The sequence below is a fragment of the Pinus tabuliformis genome, chromosome X (genome assembly GCF_031772625.1).
Source record: "Pinus tabuliformis cultivar Carrire ecotype Pingquan chromosome X, CPIR1, whole genome shotgun sequence".
Taxonomy (NCBI): domain Eukaryota; kingdom Viridiplantae; phylum Streptophyta; class Pinopsida; order Pinales; family Pinaceae; genus Pinus; species Pinus tabuliformis.
This window is the reverse complement of record NC_142308.1, coordinates 1,474,246,908-1,474,263,269: the sequence shown is the minus strand read 5'-3', so window position 1 is coordinate 1,474,263,269 and position 16,362 is coordinate 1,474,246,908. Positions and strand designations below refer to the sequence as shown.

The following is a 16,362-nucleotide window of genomic DNA, read 5'->3' as shown; positions in this document are numbered from 1 at the left end:
TGGCTTCAGCCAGATTATTGGATCCCTGTCCCCCATGCCAGAATGCAGAGAAGTGAGAGTTAGCAGATATCTTTATGTGGAATCCACATCCACATTGGCCCTTTTGAGCTGCCCCGTCGAAAAAAGCTGATGGCTGATGAAGATGAGCTATAGAAGACCTGGCTGGGGATATGTTTAAATTCTTCACTTTCTTCTGTGGGAGCGAATCTAAATAAGCAGAGATTAAATCAAAAACTTTAGCTGGGGAATAATTGGAATGGTTAAAGATACAGGAGTTACGCCATTTCCATATAAACCATATGGATATGATGCATATTCTACGCCATAAAATCTGTTTCTTGCTGCAATCAACGAACCATTAGTGTTTAAATGTTAATATTATCGTAAATATGAGAAAAAATATATATATTTTAAAATATATAAAATATACATTATAACTTTAAATCTGAATTTATAGCATTTATAAATTAAACATTTAGTGTGGTATCAAACAATCCAATAAATTTAGATTGATAAATTAAATATTTAGTGTGGTATTATAAATATTATTTTAAATTAATTTAAATAATTAAATTAAATATTATTAAAAATTTGATTTGTTGGATTAATTTTGAGTTAAATATTGATGGTGTCTAATAACTTTCTAGAGTTTACTATAGAAAAATTGTAGTATTTTTTAAATAAAATATTAAATAAAAAACTAATAAAATATTAAATTAATTTAAAAATAATATAATAAATATAATTTATTTAATTTATTTTGTTATATTGTAATTAGGCCGATAGGCCTTCCTTTGAAAGGGACCTTTCGTCGTCCTTCTCCTTCTGACGCTGACACCTGGCGGATTGTGAAATTTGCTTAGTATTTGTTAAATTTGATTTTCATGCGGGCACCTGGCGGAGTGGGCAATTTTTTTCGGAAACGACTTAGCGGGTATTTGCATATTTGTTCAGGCAACTGACTTTTTATGACACATCATTACCTGCGTATTACGGCAATTCATGCTGCACGACCTAGCCATCCCAGAATAAGGGCAAGTGCGCTTACAGATTATATCTAGGCCGAAAACCACGACCTAGCCATCACAGAATAAGGTCGCAGAATAAGAGCAAAAGGTCGCAGAATAAGGGCAAGTGCGGTTACAGATCAGATCGAGGCCGAAAACCACGACCTAGCCATCGCAGAATAAGGGCAAGTGCGATTACAGATCAGATCGAGGCCGAAAACTAGGAGGGCATGCTTCATCCTTTCTCCTTCATGGTTCTATGAAAATATTTTACGAGGCCTCGTCATGAGCTATGTTCTTTCCAGTCCCTTTGATGCCTATCCCCGAAATCTCAAAAATTTTGCCTGCCAAGTTTTTTGCTCTGAAAATCCCATAAAAATAGCCGTTCTCCCTCAAAATTCAGCGAGGGTTTACGAGAAGTATATTTATTTTACCCATTTGAGGCAGGGCTAATCTTGTGGGTGCTTTGTAGATGGCCACGGAATGTGTTGCAGAAATGGAGAAACGACCGAGGAAACACACCAAATTGACGTGGGACGTTGCCCCAGCCACAGCCCATCTTTTTTCAAACCAGGTATGTCCGTGGCTCCTTCCATAAGAACATTTACAAGCACAAGCCCAAGCCCAAGCCCATCTTTTTTCAAACCAGGTATGTCCGTGGCTCCTATGGCTTCAATCTGTAAGTGTACTGCCAAATCTATTTTCGCATGTTTCAGTGAATGTATAAGCCCAGGCCCAAGCCCAAGCCAATCTTTTCTCAAAGCAGCTAAGTCCGTGGCTCCTGTGGCTACAATGTGTGAGTGTACTGCCAACTCTATTTTTTCATGTTTAAGTTAATGTTGGATAATGTTCTGGACTTAACCTGGGTTTTGTATGAGGAGTATTGACTATGGTTTTTGTTGATTTAACTATTGTGATTTCAGCAACAACCCTACAGCAAACAAAGCCCCTGAAGTCCACAAGACATGAAATTCAACATCTCAAAGTTCTGATCATTGTGGCCATTGCTCTTGTGCTCCTCATTTTAGGGGCCATCATCATCCTTTTCACATATTGGACTTGTACATGGGTGTCCAGGAGTCGTTTATGTCCAGTTCTTCCATCATCTCAACCTCCAGCATTACGAAAACAGTCAGATATTGATGACTCAGGTTGGGTACTAATTCATGGAACCACTTTCTGTCAATGTTTGAACAAGTTACTATTCGATATTCTTCTCAGAATACTAAACTTTCAATCGGGAAAATGAATCTAATCTTTCCACAAGTACTTATATCTATGCCGAAATATGTTCTTTGTTGGTTTTACATATACTGTAAAAGTTTGCTATGGAGAAGAGAATGTCTTTTAACCTAATCATCATAAACAAGAATTTTGGGGAAGAAAACCCGTTATAGAGACTGGCATTCTTCTCATAGCCTCTTTATGATCCTTATTGCAAATTAAATTTAAACTCAAAATTTTCTTTAACCAAATTGCATTTTACTTATGTGCAGATGCCAATAATGGAATGTCACTTGGCCCCTTGCTTACTCGTTTCAGCTCTTTCAGAACTGGTAAAAGGAAGGGATGCACATCTGCTATAGAGTATTCTGTTTTACAAGCAGCTACAAATAATTTTAGTAGCTATAACCTCCTTGGGCAGGGAGGCTTTGGTTCTGTATACAGAGTTCAGTTCCCTGATGATTTTTGTGTTGCGGTCAAGATGCTAGATGAAAACAGAAAACAGGCAGACTTTGAATTTCAGGTATGAATATCAAGATTCCAAGTCTTTGAATCTGCCTGCGTTGGTTTGAAGCATGTATCTGGAAGAGGTTTTGTTACATTAACCAGCACATTTGATAGTAAAACAAGAAAACCAAAACCAAACCATTCATATCAATATATTAAGTTTAAAACGCGTTCATACTAAAAACTCAATAGATTATTGGCAACACACTTTATTTTTTTAACTAAAGCACAGTAACTTTAAAACCCATATAATTATTTTTATATGTATATGTATTTTTATGTGTTGAGAATAAGAGTTTTCCCACAAAAACTGGGATCACAGGGAAATTGGGAAAGAGACCACAGCTTCTTCAGCAATCTCCCATCCACCAACCCTCTGATAAATCCAGTGCTCTCATATATGTCTGTGTGTTGTGCCATACATGAACTCTTAAGAAATTTCAAAAGCCTTCACCTAATGCAATCCTCCAGGTTTTTCAAGACACCAAAGAAAACTACTTACAAACAGTTTCTTAAACATGGAAATTTTACAACAAACTACTTCCAAAACAGCCATCCAAAAGGTCATTACTATAATAGCTTGATTAGAAATAGATTGAATGAGAAGGTCCAGATGGGGTATTCAATCATCTCCATCCATCTGTTCTGCATCCTCAGTGCTTACTTGGACAGTATATCAGCCTTCATATTTATCCCTCGCAGACATGCTGAAAAGATAATGACATGGAATTTTTCCTTGCTTCTCTGATTCCGTCCAATGATGGGCCAGCTGCAAATTTTCCTGATTGAAATTTCCATTTGACCTCTCTGCAATGTGTTTGGAATCTCTTATCACATGTAGACAATTTAAACCTTTCTCTATTACTATTTTCAGAATCTACCAAAAAGCATAAAGTTCTGCTCTGTTGTTTGATCCATCTCCTACAGCTCTGCTTTGAAACTGATCTCGTAATTGTCTCTTAACGTAATGCCTCATGATCCACAATAGCTGGGATTACCTTGACAAGCCTCGTTGAAATAACTCCACACTATTGTTATATATATATCTGGGGATCTTAGTATTATTTGTTTCTTTTCCTTTAAAGATGGCTGTGTCCCTTAATATGCATATCTATTCTTGTGTCAAACTTGATTAGTAATAACATCTTTGTTTTGAATTCTTTTCATTTCTTGCTAGCCAAATAGCTTAAGTCACTGTACAAGGACAGTCTGATGCCCACATGCAGTTAATACAGAATGTATTTTGAAAACTAGGATTTAGCTTTGTAGTGCTTGAATCATCATTTCATGTTGGTTTTCATTTGTTAGTAGCCAGATCATTTCTCTTACAATATGAATGTAATATCTTTTGTTTCTCTTACAATATGATTGTAATATCTTTTGTTTCTCTTCTGTGGGAAATTTTGTACAGGAGTTCAAACAATGTATATAAATAGAAAGATGCAGAAAATGACAGTCAAATTTTGTACTCAGAATTATGACAAGAAAGGCCCTGCTGGGTTTGTGAGGAAAGAGAGCTTCAACACCAGTTCTGTCTCCAACTGCCAAGATGATCAGTACGCTACTAACATGTTTAGTGAAGAATTTTTGCTATTCTCTTGTAATCTATAGGCCGCCAAAGCTCCTCATAGATGAGAATATTTGCAGAATGTCAATATTGTTGTAAGTTTGTAGTAGTTGTGGAATGACTTACTTTTGTGTTGCTTCTACAAAAATTGGGTGTCAAATAAAGGTTGAATGCAATGCCCTAGCTTATGAAATATTATTAGATGTCTATATTTTTGTATAAGCTATGTATCTATGTGAAATAGAAAACATTCATAATCCTGTTTTAGTTTGTGGAAACAGAGTAATAAAGCGCACACCAATAAAAAATTCCAATTTTTGCATGGTTACCTCAATGACATTTGCCTCATTCCATGCACTTTGGATAAGTTTCCTTGTCTCATCTCGAGACCTCCAAAGTGGCAAAGGAAGATTTATATCAAAAAATATAACTCCCCCAAATTCTTTTGACATTTTGATTGCAGCAAGAAGACTGGCATGCATGGATTGTTCAAGAAGAACCATGGCGATCATGATCACGATCAGAAATACAGGTTTTCCTAAATTTAACATTCATTTATCTTAACTACTATTGCATACATGAAAACATCTTGTGTGATGAAATTTCGCATAACTTAAAACAGCAGTAGGAAATATACTCAAGTTTGGCTAAATTCTGAGTTCCTTACGGAGGATATTTTAATTTTAAAATGGCATCTAAAATTTTTAAGGTAAGTTGTTAGGCACAATAAGGGAGGGAAAATAGTAAGTACAAACAAGCTTAATCAATCTAATATGATTTGGTTAACTCCCTTAGTTGCATGTTCTTCAAGGGAACTTTTAGCAAGAACCTTAACTTAATTGCAAGAAACTCAATTATTTTATTTAACTAGAAGTAATAGTATGGACAAAGAAGCATGGCATCATTTCATTCCCGGCATGCATCAGAATTGGAGTCCTACCTTTTGAAAGGTATAAGATGACTTTATTCATCTGTTGAGTTAAATTTTAATATTAGTTAATTTTTTTTATTTATAAACCTATTATTAACCTTATAAATATTATATTTTGTGTTGGATGTGCAATGTTACCTCCCAAACTTGCACTCAAAGTGATAAAGCCCTGAGACACAATTGCAGCCTGAGGGGAACTCGGGGGGTTTGTCTAATGTCACCACAAGACCACCTTCTTTCTCTCCAGGCTGGCCCTCCTCCAGCAAAAAGGGGGAATCCCTAAGTAAAGTGTAAAATAAACTTTTGATTAAATGGGACGGTGGACCAAGACAAGTGCCATTCTATTTGGCCAAAATGAAGTCAAAGTCTAGATTGAAGAGGGTCCAAAATGTAAATGAAATGAGGCGTGACCCATGTTGTTACAAATATGCTATAATCAACCATGTGGACTGCTTTAAAGTGCAGAAATCTCAAACATAGAAATGGCAGCAGAAAAAACTTATGAATTGATCAATAACAAAACATCAAGAAGAAGGAAGATTTCACCTCAACCTTTTCCCTTTTTCTGGAGCATAACTACCCTTAAATATAGTCCCTTACAACAGATTTTACAGACACAGTTCCAGCGACCAAATTCAGCCCTATGAGATGGGAAACGGTGAACGACATAGAAACGGTGAACCTTACTTCTTCCTCCTGGCAGATTTTTGACTAGGCTTGAAGGGGATGTCCTTCCAAATCCAACCATGCTCAACAAATGAGAGGGCTTCTCTTTATATAGAATTTTAGCTCAACCTCTCTTACAATAAAATAAGAAAAGTGAATCCTAGATCCACATTCTCTCCTAGAACAATGTTAAATTATACATCATAAATGCTCTTCAAGGCAGGTCACTCTTTAAAAACAATGCATTATGCATGAACACGGGTTTGAATGAGTTTATTACAAATATGCTATAATCAACCATGTGGACTGCTTTAAAGTGCAGAAATTAAGATGAGGGGCCTGCCAAAGGTGCATCTCTTCAACCAGCAAAAAAAGGGTAGTAAACTTGTATTTAATCATGAACAACAAAACATAGCAGCAGTCCCTCAAACATAGAAATGGCAGCAGAAAAAACTTATGAATTGATCAATAACAAAACATCAAGAAGAAGGAAGATCTCACCTCAACCTTTTCCCTTTTTCTGGAGCATAACTACCCTTAAATATAATCCCTTACAACAAATTTTACAGACACAGTTCCAGCGATCAAATTCAGCCCTATGAGATGAGAAACGGTGAACGAAATAGAAACGGTGAACCTTACATTGAATAAGCCCCTTAACTTCTTCCTCCTGACAGATTTTTGACTAGGCTTGAAGGGGATGTCCTTCCAAATCCAACCATATAGAATTTTAGCTCAACCTCTCTTACAATAAAATAAGAATAAGTGAATCCTAGATCCACATTCTCTCCTAGAACAATGTTAAATTATACATCATAAATGCTCTTCAAGGCAGGTCACTCTTTAAAAACAATGCATTATGCATGAACACGGGTTTGAATGAGTTTATTACAAATATGCTATAATCAACCATGTGGACTGCTTTAAAGTGCAGAAATTAAGATGAGGGGCCTGCCAAAGGTGCGTCTCTTCAACCAGCAAAAAAAGGGTAGTAAACTTGTATTTAATCATGAACAACAAAACATAGCAGCAGTCCCTCAAACATAGAAATGGCAGCATAAAAAACTTATGAATTGATCAATAACAAAACATCAAGAAGGAAGATCTCACCTCAACCTTTTCCATTTTTCTAGAGCATAACTACCCTTAAATATAATCCCTTACAACAAATTTTACAGACACAGTTCCAGCGATCAAATTCAGCCCTATGAGATGAGAAACGGTGAACGACATAGAAACGGTGAACCTTACATTGAATAAGCCCCTTAACTTCTTCCTCCTGACAGATTTTTGACTAGGCTTGAAGGGGATGTCCTTCCAAATCCAACCATATAGAATTTTAGCTCAACCTCTCTTACAATAAAATAAGAATAAGTGAATCCTAGATCCACATTCTCTCCTAGAACAATGTTAAATTATACATCATAAATGCTCTTCAAGGCAGGTCACTCTTTAAAAACAATGCATTATGCATGAACACGGGTTTGAATGAGTCCTTATGCCACTTGTTAGTCTCCTAGGCAAAGCACTTCCTGGCCTACGTGAAAAGTTTAAATATTTAGTCACAGCGAAAGAGCATTTAACTCCAGCCTGTGGTTATCAGCACATAGTGATTACAAAGCAGTTTGCTTCTGTAAGATGATTGAAAAATTGGACCAAACCAAAATAATATAAACTAATTCCCCTCTCTTTAGGGTCGGTAGTCATCAAGAAAAAATAATCTGAATTGTATTCCATGCTTAAGACTACTTTAAAAACAGAGATTTCTGTTTTATTTCCGTGTCAACCCTTTCTTTAATATATATCTATATGTGCCCTCTTCCAGGAAGCAATGTTTTAACTTTTGCCCAATTATTAGTAATGAAATTGTGAGTTTAAAAAAATTTATGTTCTGGACTTGCATGTTTTGTAATGTTATGTTGTTTAATTTGAAAGATGGAATTTTCTCTGAAGCTTAGAGTCTTCATGCTTTGGCTTGATAAACGTGACAAAAATTGTTTGCAAAATCTTTTTATATTATTGTCTGAAACTTACACTCTTCATGTTTTGGCACGATGAAAGTGACAAGAAGTTTTTCTAGATTGCAGCATGCAAAAGCACATCTGAATGAGAGGGTTCTGCTAGAAGGAAAAAACAAAATTTCATTGAGAGTTTAAGAAAAACTTGATTCCCTTGAGTGTAGTTGGCAATCTTTATTGGATGTTGAGAGTTTTCCCACAGAAACTGGGATCACAGGGAAATTGGGAAAGAGACCACAGCTTCTTCAGCAATCTCCCATTCACCAACCCTCTGATAAATCCAGTGCTCTCATATATATGTGTGTGTGTTGTGCCATACATGAACTCTTAAGAAATTTCAAAAGCCTTCACCTAATGCAATCCTCCAGGTTTTTCAAGACACCAGAGAAAACTACTTACGATCAGTTTCTTAAACATGGAAATTTTACAACACACTGCTTCCAAAACAACCATCCAAAAGGTCATTACTATAATAGCTTGATTAGAAATAGATTGAATGAGAAGGTCCAGATGGTGTATTCAATCATCTCCATCCATCTGTTCTGCATCCTCAGTGCTTACTTGGACAATATATCAGCCTTCATATTTATCCCTTGCAGACGTGCTGAAAGGATAATGACATGGAAATTTTCCTTGCTTCTCTGATTCCCTCCAGTGATGGGCCAGCTGCAAATTTTCCTGATTGAAATTTCCATTTGACCTCTTTGCAATGTGTTTGGAATCTCTTATCACCTGTAGACAATTTAAACCTTTCTCTATTGCTATTTTCAGAATCTACCAAAAAGCATAAAGTTCTGCTCTGTTGTTTGATCCATCTCCTACAACTCTTCTTTGAAACTGATCTCGTAATTGTCTCTTAAAGTAATGCCTCATGATCCACAATAGCTGGGATTACCTTGACAAGCCTCGTTGAAATAACTCCACACTATTGTTATATATATATATATATCTGGGGATCTTAGTATTATTGGTTTCTTTTCCTTTAAAGGTGGCTGTGTCCCTTAATATGCATATCTATTCTTGTGTCAAACTTGATTAGTAATAACATCTTTGTTTTGAATTCTTTTCATTTCTTGCTAGCCAAATAGCTTAAGTCACTGTACAAGGACAGTCTGATGCCCACATGCAGTTAATACAGAATGTATTTTGAAAACTAGGATTTAGCTTTGTAGTGCTTGAATCATCATTTCATGTTGGTTTTCATTTGTTAGTAGCCAGATCATTTCTCTTAAAATATGAATGTAATATCTTTTGTTTCTCTTACAATATGATTGTAATATCTTTTGTTTCTCTTCTGTGGGAAATTTTGTACAGGAGTTCAAACAATGTATATAAATAGAAAGATGCAGAAAATGACAGTCAAATTTCGTACTCAGAATTATGACAAGAAAGCCCCTGCAGGGTTTGTGAGGAAAGAGAGCTTCAACACCAGTTCTGTCTCCAACCGCCAAGATGATCAGTGTCCTACTAACATGTTTAGTGAAGAATTTCTGCTATTCTCTTGTAATCTATAGGCCCCCAAAGCTCCTCATAGATGAGAATATTTGCAGGATGTTAATATCGTTGTAAGTTTGTAGTAGTTGTGGAATGGCTTACTTTTGTGCTGCTTCTCATCTTCAACAACAAGAGTTTCTGTGGTGAATAAGCAGAATCCATGTCCTGCCTTGTGAAGCAGCTCTCCACTGTGATAGTGTTCTTTGTAATGTCTTTGATAAATCCTTTAGACTTCTATTTCATTCTGTAATATGATGGGATTCACTCTACAAGATTCGGGGATTCACTCTACAGAGTCCATGTCATACCTTCTGAATCAGCTCTCCACTTGTGCTAATTTTCTCTGTAATGACCCTAATAAATCCTATATAATGAGATTTCATTTTGTAATATGATGGGATTTCACTCTACAAGATTGCTTTCAGTTTTACTTGTATTGTGGTATATGAAATTTCTCAGTTTTACTTGTAATAGGATGGGATTTCATTCTGTAATATCATTAGATTTCCCTCTGCAATATTTGCTACTAAATTTTACCATTCCAAATTAATAATCCTATCGGCCTCTCTTTGTACCTTTTGGGACAATTGCTAGTTATAACAAATATATCATATATATATATATATATATATATATATAATATATATAATTTAAATAAATTTAAATAATAATAATTTAGTCATAATATTAAAACATCGGCACGTTTCATTAGTTATATGGCATCTACTAGGTTTTTTTGCTGTTGTTATAGGAAATACTTAAAGTGAAGAATAAGCTTATGAGACCCCAAAAAAAATTCGATAAATAGTATGACTCTTGGTGATTCTAAAAAAACATTAAGACGTCAAAATACATAATTGAAAATAATAATTCAGAAATCGATACATTCGTGATGGTAATGGAAACGACAAATGGCTAAGCTAAAAGTCTCTTCTAAGATTTATTATTAACCTCTCTCTCTCTCTATATATATATATATATACACACGATAGATTATAAACTGCAAGCTAAAAGTCTCTTCTAAGATTTATTATTAACCTCTATATATAAAATATATATATATACGATAGATTATAAACTGCAATATTAAAGGCATTGATTTCCTCGTTTACTTATATAATGTTTAAATGTTAATATTATCATAAAGATCATTAGCTTTTGATATATATATATATATATATATATACCCTGTAACTTTAAATCTAAATTTATAAGATTGATAAATTAAATATTTAGTGGGTATCAAAAATATTATTTTGAACTAACTTAAACGATTTAAATTTATTAAATTGATAAATTAAACATTTAGTGTGGTATCAAAAATATTATTTTGAAGTAATTTAAATAATTAAGTTAAATATTATTAAAAATTTGATTCGCTGGATTAATTTTAAGTTAAATATTGATAGTAATTTAAATAATTAAGTTCAATATTATTAAAAATTTGATTTGTTGGATTAATTTTAAGTTAAATATTAATAGTGTTTAATAACTCTTTATAGGTCCGTATAGAGAAAATGTAGTACTTTTCAAATAAAATATTAAATAACAAAATAAAATGTTAAATTAATTTAAAAAGATAAAATAATAAATAGAATTCATTTTTTTTTTTTGGTCAAGTAAGAATGGAGCCTTCTATTAACTGAACTAGTACATTACATATGTTACAGGGTAAACCAAAATCCCTTTCGTTTACCAAAACTCGATCCAGAGGCCTGTGGGTTATGGCCCACAAAACCTATTGGAAGCGTAATTGGCTTTAAACCCTTAAAACTCGAAACCATTCACTCTATCAGAATAAATGGATTACACAGGAAATACCCAGAAACCCGACCCGCAACACTTAAGGTCAGACTTCAAACATTTTACACCCACAACCATAAATATCGGCAGGTCCGCACTTCCTGTCCATCGCCTTCCCACTGCGCTCTCCTAACACCGATCTTTGATCGGCCTAAACTCTGCTATCCATCTCTTTCATCGATCCAACGACTCTCGGTGTATCGCTTAATCGCAAATCGACGTAACCTCCACCGTTGATCTACACTTTGTGGATCCAACGGTCCACAATGATTTTGGGTAGACAAGTAGCACGAGGAATAACTACCCAAAAAAGCAATTTCCTCTCTCCTCCTTGCTGTTACGTGTTGCTCGATGAGTGGAATCGGAGGCCTTCCTTAAAAAACCGGTTACCACTTAGACCACGCTTGAAATACCACTTATGGTTCGAGAAACCACTTCCCTTGCGAATTAACTTTCGCGCTCTTCCGCCATGCTAAGATCGTCGATCTATCCCATCGGATTTATACTTAAACCCCAGTTTCTCTGCCATACTCTGTTTAACACACACACACTCATATATCACAACATTTCGTTAATCAAAGGATCGCCATCGATCCTTACAGTGATTGATGGCCGATCAAACCTGCAACATTTCCAGAATCGGTCCTCACACCATTGCATCGTTGGTCTTCCTTCGTGATCACAACCAACCACTCAAATCCAATAGAATACTAATGCCAATACAATTTACGAATTGCTGCCACACAACAGGAAAATAGTTTAGGCTTCCCTATCCTCCCGCCTGTCTCCTGAGCCTCCTCGATCCATCCTGTCAATCCATCGATCCCTATCTTTGGCAGCCTGACAGAGACAATCCTCTAATAGTTTTCCTGGTGGTAACAACTCCCAAATGTGCTAAGTGTCCCTTTCCTTATTAATCACTCCTTCATTCGCCAAATGATCAGCTAACATGTTAGCTTTTCTTTTCACATGGACAAAGCTTACAGTTCTTAAGGTTTGCGGGTGATTGTAGATACGGTGAAAGACCTACAATAGCCTCCAGTGTTTTGACACCTTATCTGGTGATGTACTGTTGCATATTTTCTTGGCCGCTCTAATAATCAATTCTAAATCTGCTTCAATGATGACATTGTGTAAATTTGAATCCACCAAGATTTCCAAGCATTGCTCTAAGGCCATGAGTTCAGCCATATTATTAGTGGCCTTCCCCAAGTGTCCATGAAAGATTTCTTTTATTTGACCCTGTTCATCTCTTATAACACCCCCAAAACCAGCTAACCCTGGGTTGCCCTTAGATGCTCCATCTATGTTGACCTTTAATAAGCCATGTGGAGGAGGCTTCCAAATATTTATATCTGCATTTGTTTGGTGCAAACCTTTGATTATGCCCTGTGGGCCTAAAGGCTGGAGACCTAAATGCAGTAGAATACATGCATCTTGGGGCAGGGGAGGGTCCTTATAAAGTTTCCTTAACAAGCTGTTGACTGTGTCTTTGAGCTGCCTTAAAATTTCAATTATATGCTGGGGCTTGCTTGCTTTGTTCTTGAAGGTCTGATTATTGCGTTCTTTCCAAGCATTCCAAATGACAAAACCTGGAACCAGAGTCCAGGCTTTATTAATGATTTCATTCCCTGAGAAGTTTTTCCTCCAATTCTTCAAAGTGTTGAAGATGTTGAGTCTATCCCTATCAGTGTGCCTAAAGATTGAGGCCATCCATTCCCACACGGTAGAGGTGAAAGGGCATAGGTTGAGAAGGTAATCCATCATCTCCTCTTGTGAGCCACAAAGGTAACATTTGGAAGGTCCAGTAAAGCCCTTTTTTAGGAGGTTCTCCCAAGTTAAAATTTTCCTTTGATGAACTAGCCAAATAAATAACTTTATTTTCATCCAGTGGGGGCTTTACCAAAGATTCTTCCAAACTTGATCAAGTTTTAGGTAGTTAAGTCCTGTTACTACCTGTTTAGCTTCTTTGAGGTTAAAGTTTCCTTTGGTGTTCTTTCCCCATCTTATTTGATCAGGCAAGGAGGATACCATAATCCTCCTATGCTCTAGATCCTGAGCAAGAGAGTCTGCCTGGGCCTTCAAAGGATTCTCCTCACTATGGCCTAGATCCTTCCAAATCCTCAAATTTCCATTGCTCCTTACTTGGTCCCAGAAGTCATTTACCATAAGTAGACCTTTCTTGTCTGTGTCATTTTTGAGAGCTACTAATTCCTCCTTGTACAAGTTGGGTTCCTGTTTCCAGTTATCCTCCCAAAATTGTGCTAGGTTCCCAGCTCGAATCTCCCAGAAACTATGTTTCTGAACAATGCCTTTATTTTCCCAAGCATGTTTCCAAATGTGGGAGCCCTTAATATGCCCTGACATTCTGATGTGATCCTTCCCCTACCAATTCTTGGCATATTTTTGTTTCCAAATCTTAGCCTAGGGAGTTGTCGATTCCTTGATCCACCTCCACCAGATTTTAGCTCCCAAAACTCTGCTAGTTTCAGGATCATGAAGCCCTAAGCCACCATGGCTCTTGGGTTTGTAGATCTTATCCCAGGCTACTAAAGCCCATTTCTTTTTCTCTTCTCCTCTGCCCCATAGAAAATCCCTTTGTATGCTCCTGATCTATTGCTTAATTCCTTTAGGAGCAGGAAGAGCTGAGAGCATGAACGTGGGAACTGCCTGCAGGACACCCTGTTTGAGAACAAGGCGCCCCACCAAATTTAAAGACCTGCATGTCCATTTTCTGATCTTGTCCTGAAGTTTATTTATCATTGGATCCCACACTTCCTTGCTTAGAGGTTTATCTATGAGAGGTATTCCCAGATACTTGAAGGTAGCTGGTCCCTTTGAAACCCAAGAATTCTGGTTATGTTTCTCTGAATAACAATGTCAGTGTTAAAGAAAAAAACTTTTGATTTGTTGAGGCTTACCTCTGTGCCAGCTGCCATAGTAAAGTCATTCAAAATATGTTTGCTCGTTCTGGCTTCCCTGACTGTGGGTATGCCTTGCAGCATTATGCCATCCATAAATTGTTGATGAGTGTTTTCCGCTCCATCCAAGGTGAGTTTGATACCCTGGATTCTTCCTTCAACATTTGCCATTTTAATCGCTCTGCCTAGCCCTTCCATCATGAGAAAAAAGAGGAAGGGTGAGAGTGGATCCCCTTGTCTAAGACCTCTAGAGGGTGCGAAGAGTCTTGAAGGAGCATCATTAAGTAGGATGGAAAAATTGGTTGTGGTAACTAGTGCCAAAACCCATTTTATCCAGTTTTGGTCGAAGCCATAGGCTTTTAGAACTGCCCTTATATAAGACCAACTTAGCTTGTTGTAAGCTTTCGCTAGGTCCAGCTGAATGATCATACCAGCTTGTTTGTTGCTTTTGAGAGAGTGTACCACCTCATGCTTAGATGATGTTATTGAGGATTTGTCTTCCTTCCACATAGCCCATTTGCTCCTCTGAGATGAGAGCTGGTAAGAGGGGCTTGAGTCTGTTGGAAATCACCTTGGAGATAATTTTATACACCACATTGCATAGAGCTATGGGTCTGAAACCATCTGGAGTCATGGCTTTTTCCTATTTTGGGATCAAAGCTATGAAGGAAGCATTAAAAGCCTTCAAAACCTTTTTGGATCTTCTTGAGTCTTCCACCACCTCAAGGATATCCTGTTTGACTATTTTCCAGCAGGCTTTGAAGAAGTCTACATTGAACCCATTCGAGCCTAGAGCTTTTCCATTTTGCATTTCATTGATCACTTCACTGACCTCCTCTTCCGACACTAGCCTGTTAAGATTGTGGTTGTCCTCTTTGGTAACCAGCTGAGGGATATACTGAGTGAAATGGTTGATGAACCTGGATCTATCCTCCAGAGGCTCCTCTGCTATACTAAGGAAATGTTGTACAAGGATAGATTCCATGTCTTTGTGAGAGTTGAGTTCTCTCCCTTGAGAATCTTTGAGATTTGTGATTCTATTGTGTGCCCTATGATCCATGGTGGATTTATGAAAGAACTTCGTGTTTCTTTCTCCCTCTCTAATCCATTGTATCCTTGATTTCTGTCTCCAGAAAATCTCCTCTTGCAAGCACTTATCTTCCCATTCTTCCTGCAAAGAATCAGCTAGCTTTTTCTGCTCCTCGGTAAAGCCCTCTATGATGCTGATCTGATTGATCTCCTAGAGTTTCTACTTAGCTTCTCTTTTGGCTTTGAAGATATTTCCAAATTCCTTTTTGTTCCAATCTTTAAGCCTAGATTTGATATGTTTAAGTTTATGTTGGAGCAGGAACATTCTAGTGCCTTGAATGTTCAGATCCTCTCTCCACCATTTGTCAATATTACTGGTGAATTCAGGGTGAGAGAGCCAGGCATTTTCAAACCTGAAAGGTCTGTTTCTTGGTGTACCCATAAAAGTGGCTTCCATCTGTACAAGCCAATGGTCCGAACCTCCAAAGGGAAGAATAGAAGTTGTCATGGCAGGGCCTGAGAGAACTAGGTCCTCTGAAATAATAAATCTATCTAGTTTAGAGGTAACTTGTGAAGCCCCTCCCCTCTTCCAGGTGAAGATCCCATTTATTGTTTTAGTGTCCACTAACCCCATGTTGATTATGAAGTTCTGGAAGGCCATGGAGTCTCTGCCTAGCTGTTTGATACCACCTTTTTTCTTTGTAAGAGACCTTATCATATTGAAATCTCCTGCAACGATCCAGGGCATATTAGGGTGTCTTGCTCTTAGCTCCTCAAGGGAGGTGAGAAGCTTGAGTTTATCTTCTTGCTTTTAAGGTCCATAAGCATTTGTGATCATGTATATTTCCTTATCACCTAAAGGTTGACATACCAAATAAAGATAGTTCCTAGATGCCTCAGCATCCAGGATTCCAAATTTCTAAGGATCCCACAGCGTGAGAATCCCCCCTGCTAAGTTTTTTGCTTTAACCTATAGATACTTATACTTGATTAGCCATTTATTATGAATTTCTCTAATCTTATCCATTAAACATTTTGTCTCTTGGATAAAAATCATATTTGGTTTTTCTTCTTTTATTCTATTACTAAGATTTCTTTGTTTCCTTCTATTTCCTATGCCTCTAATATTCCAGGTTGTGAGCTTCATTAAGAAAAGTTTGTAAAGGAATAACTAGTGAGATCTTTCATCTTACCT

At 36.7% G+C, this 16,362-nt stretch overlaps 1 protein-coding gene and 1 long non-coding RNA gene across 3 annotated transcripts; both read left to right on the top strand.

The window, feature by feature from the left end:
- The first annotated feature begins 950 nt into the window (after window positions 1-950).
- On the top strand, window positions 951-4,843 carry LOC149145570 (uncharacterized). The gene is made up of 4 exons (XM_089447935.1): window positions 951-1,803; window positions 1,931-2,158; window positions 2,504-2,754; window positions 4,150-4,843. The coding sequence occupies exons 1-4, from the start codon at window positions 1,491-1,493 to the stop codon at window positions 4,168-4,170; spliced, it is 813 nt and encodes a 270-aa protein (XP_089304061.1). The 5' UTR covers window positions 951-1,490; the 3' UTR covers window positions 4,171-4,843.
- Window positions 4,176-9,772, top strand: LOC149145569 (uncharacterized). 2 transcript variants are annotated; one of them, XR_016264372.1, is made up of 3 exons: window positions 4,176-4,294; window positions 4,769-4,837; window positions 9,235-9,364. It is a non-coding gene; the product is annotated as an uncharacterized LOC149145569 (long non-coding RNA). The 2 variants fall into 2 exon arrangements; XR_016264371.1 differs by having other exon boundaries at window positions 4,276-4,400; window positions 9,235-9,772.
- The last annotated feature ends 6,590 nt before the right edge of the window (window positions 9,773-16,362 follow it).

Bases quoted from the DNA above. Each gene is read 5' to 3' on its own strand.
- LOC149145570 (XM_089447935.1), top strand. From the start codon at position 1,491: ATGTGTTGCAGAAATGGAGAAACGACCGAGGAAACACACCAAATTGAC. The intron at 1,804-1,930 runs GTGAGTGTACTG...TTGTGATTTCAG, and splicing joins GGCTCCTGTGGCTACAATGT to CAACAACCCTACAGCAAACA. The intron at 2,159-2,503 runs GTTGGGTACTAA...ACTTATGTGCAG, and splicing joins GTCAGATATTGATGACTCAG to ATGCCAATAATGGAATGTCA.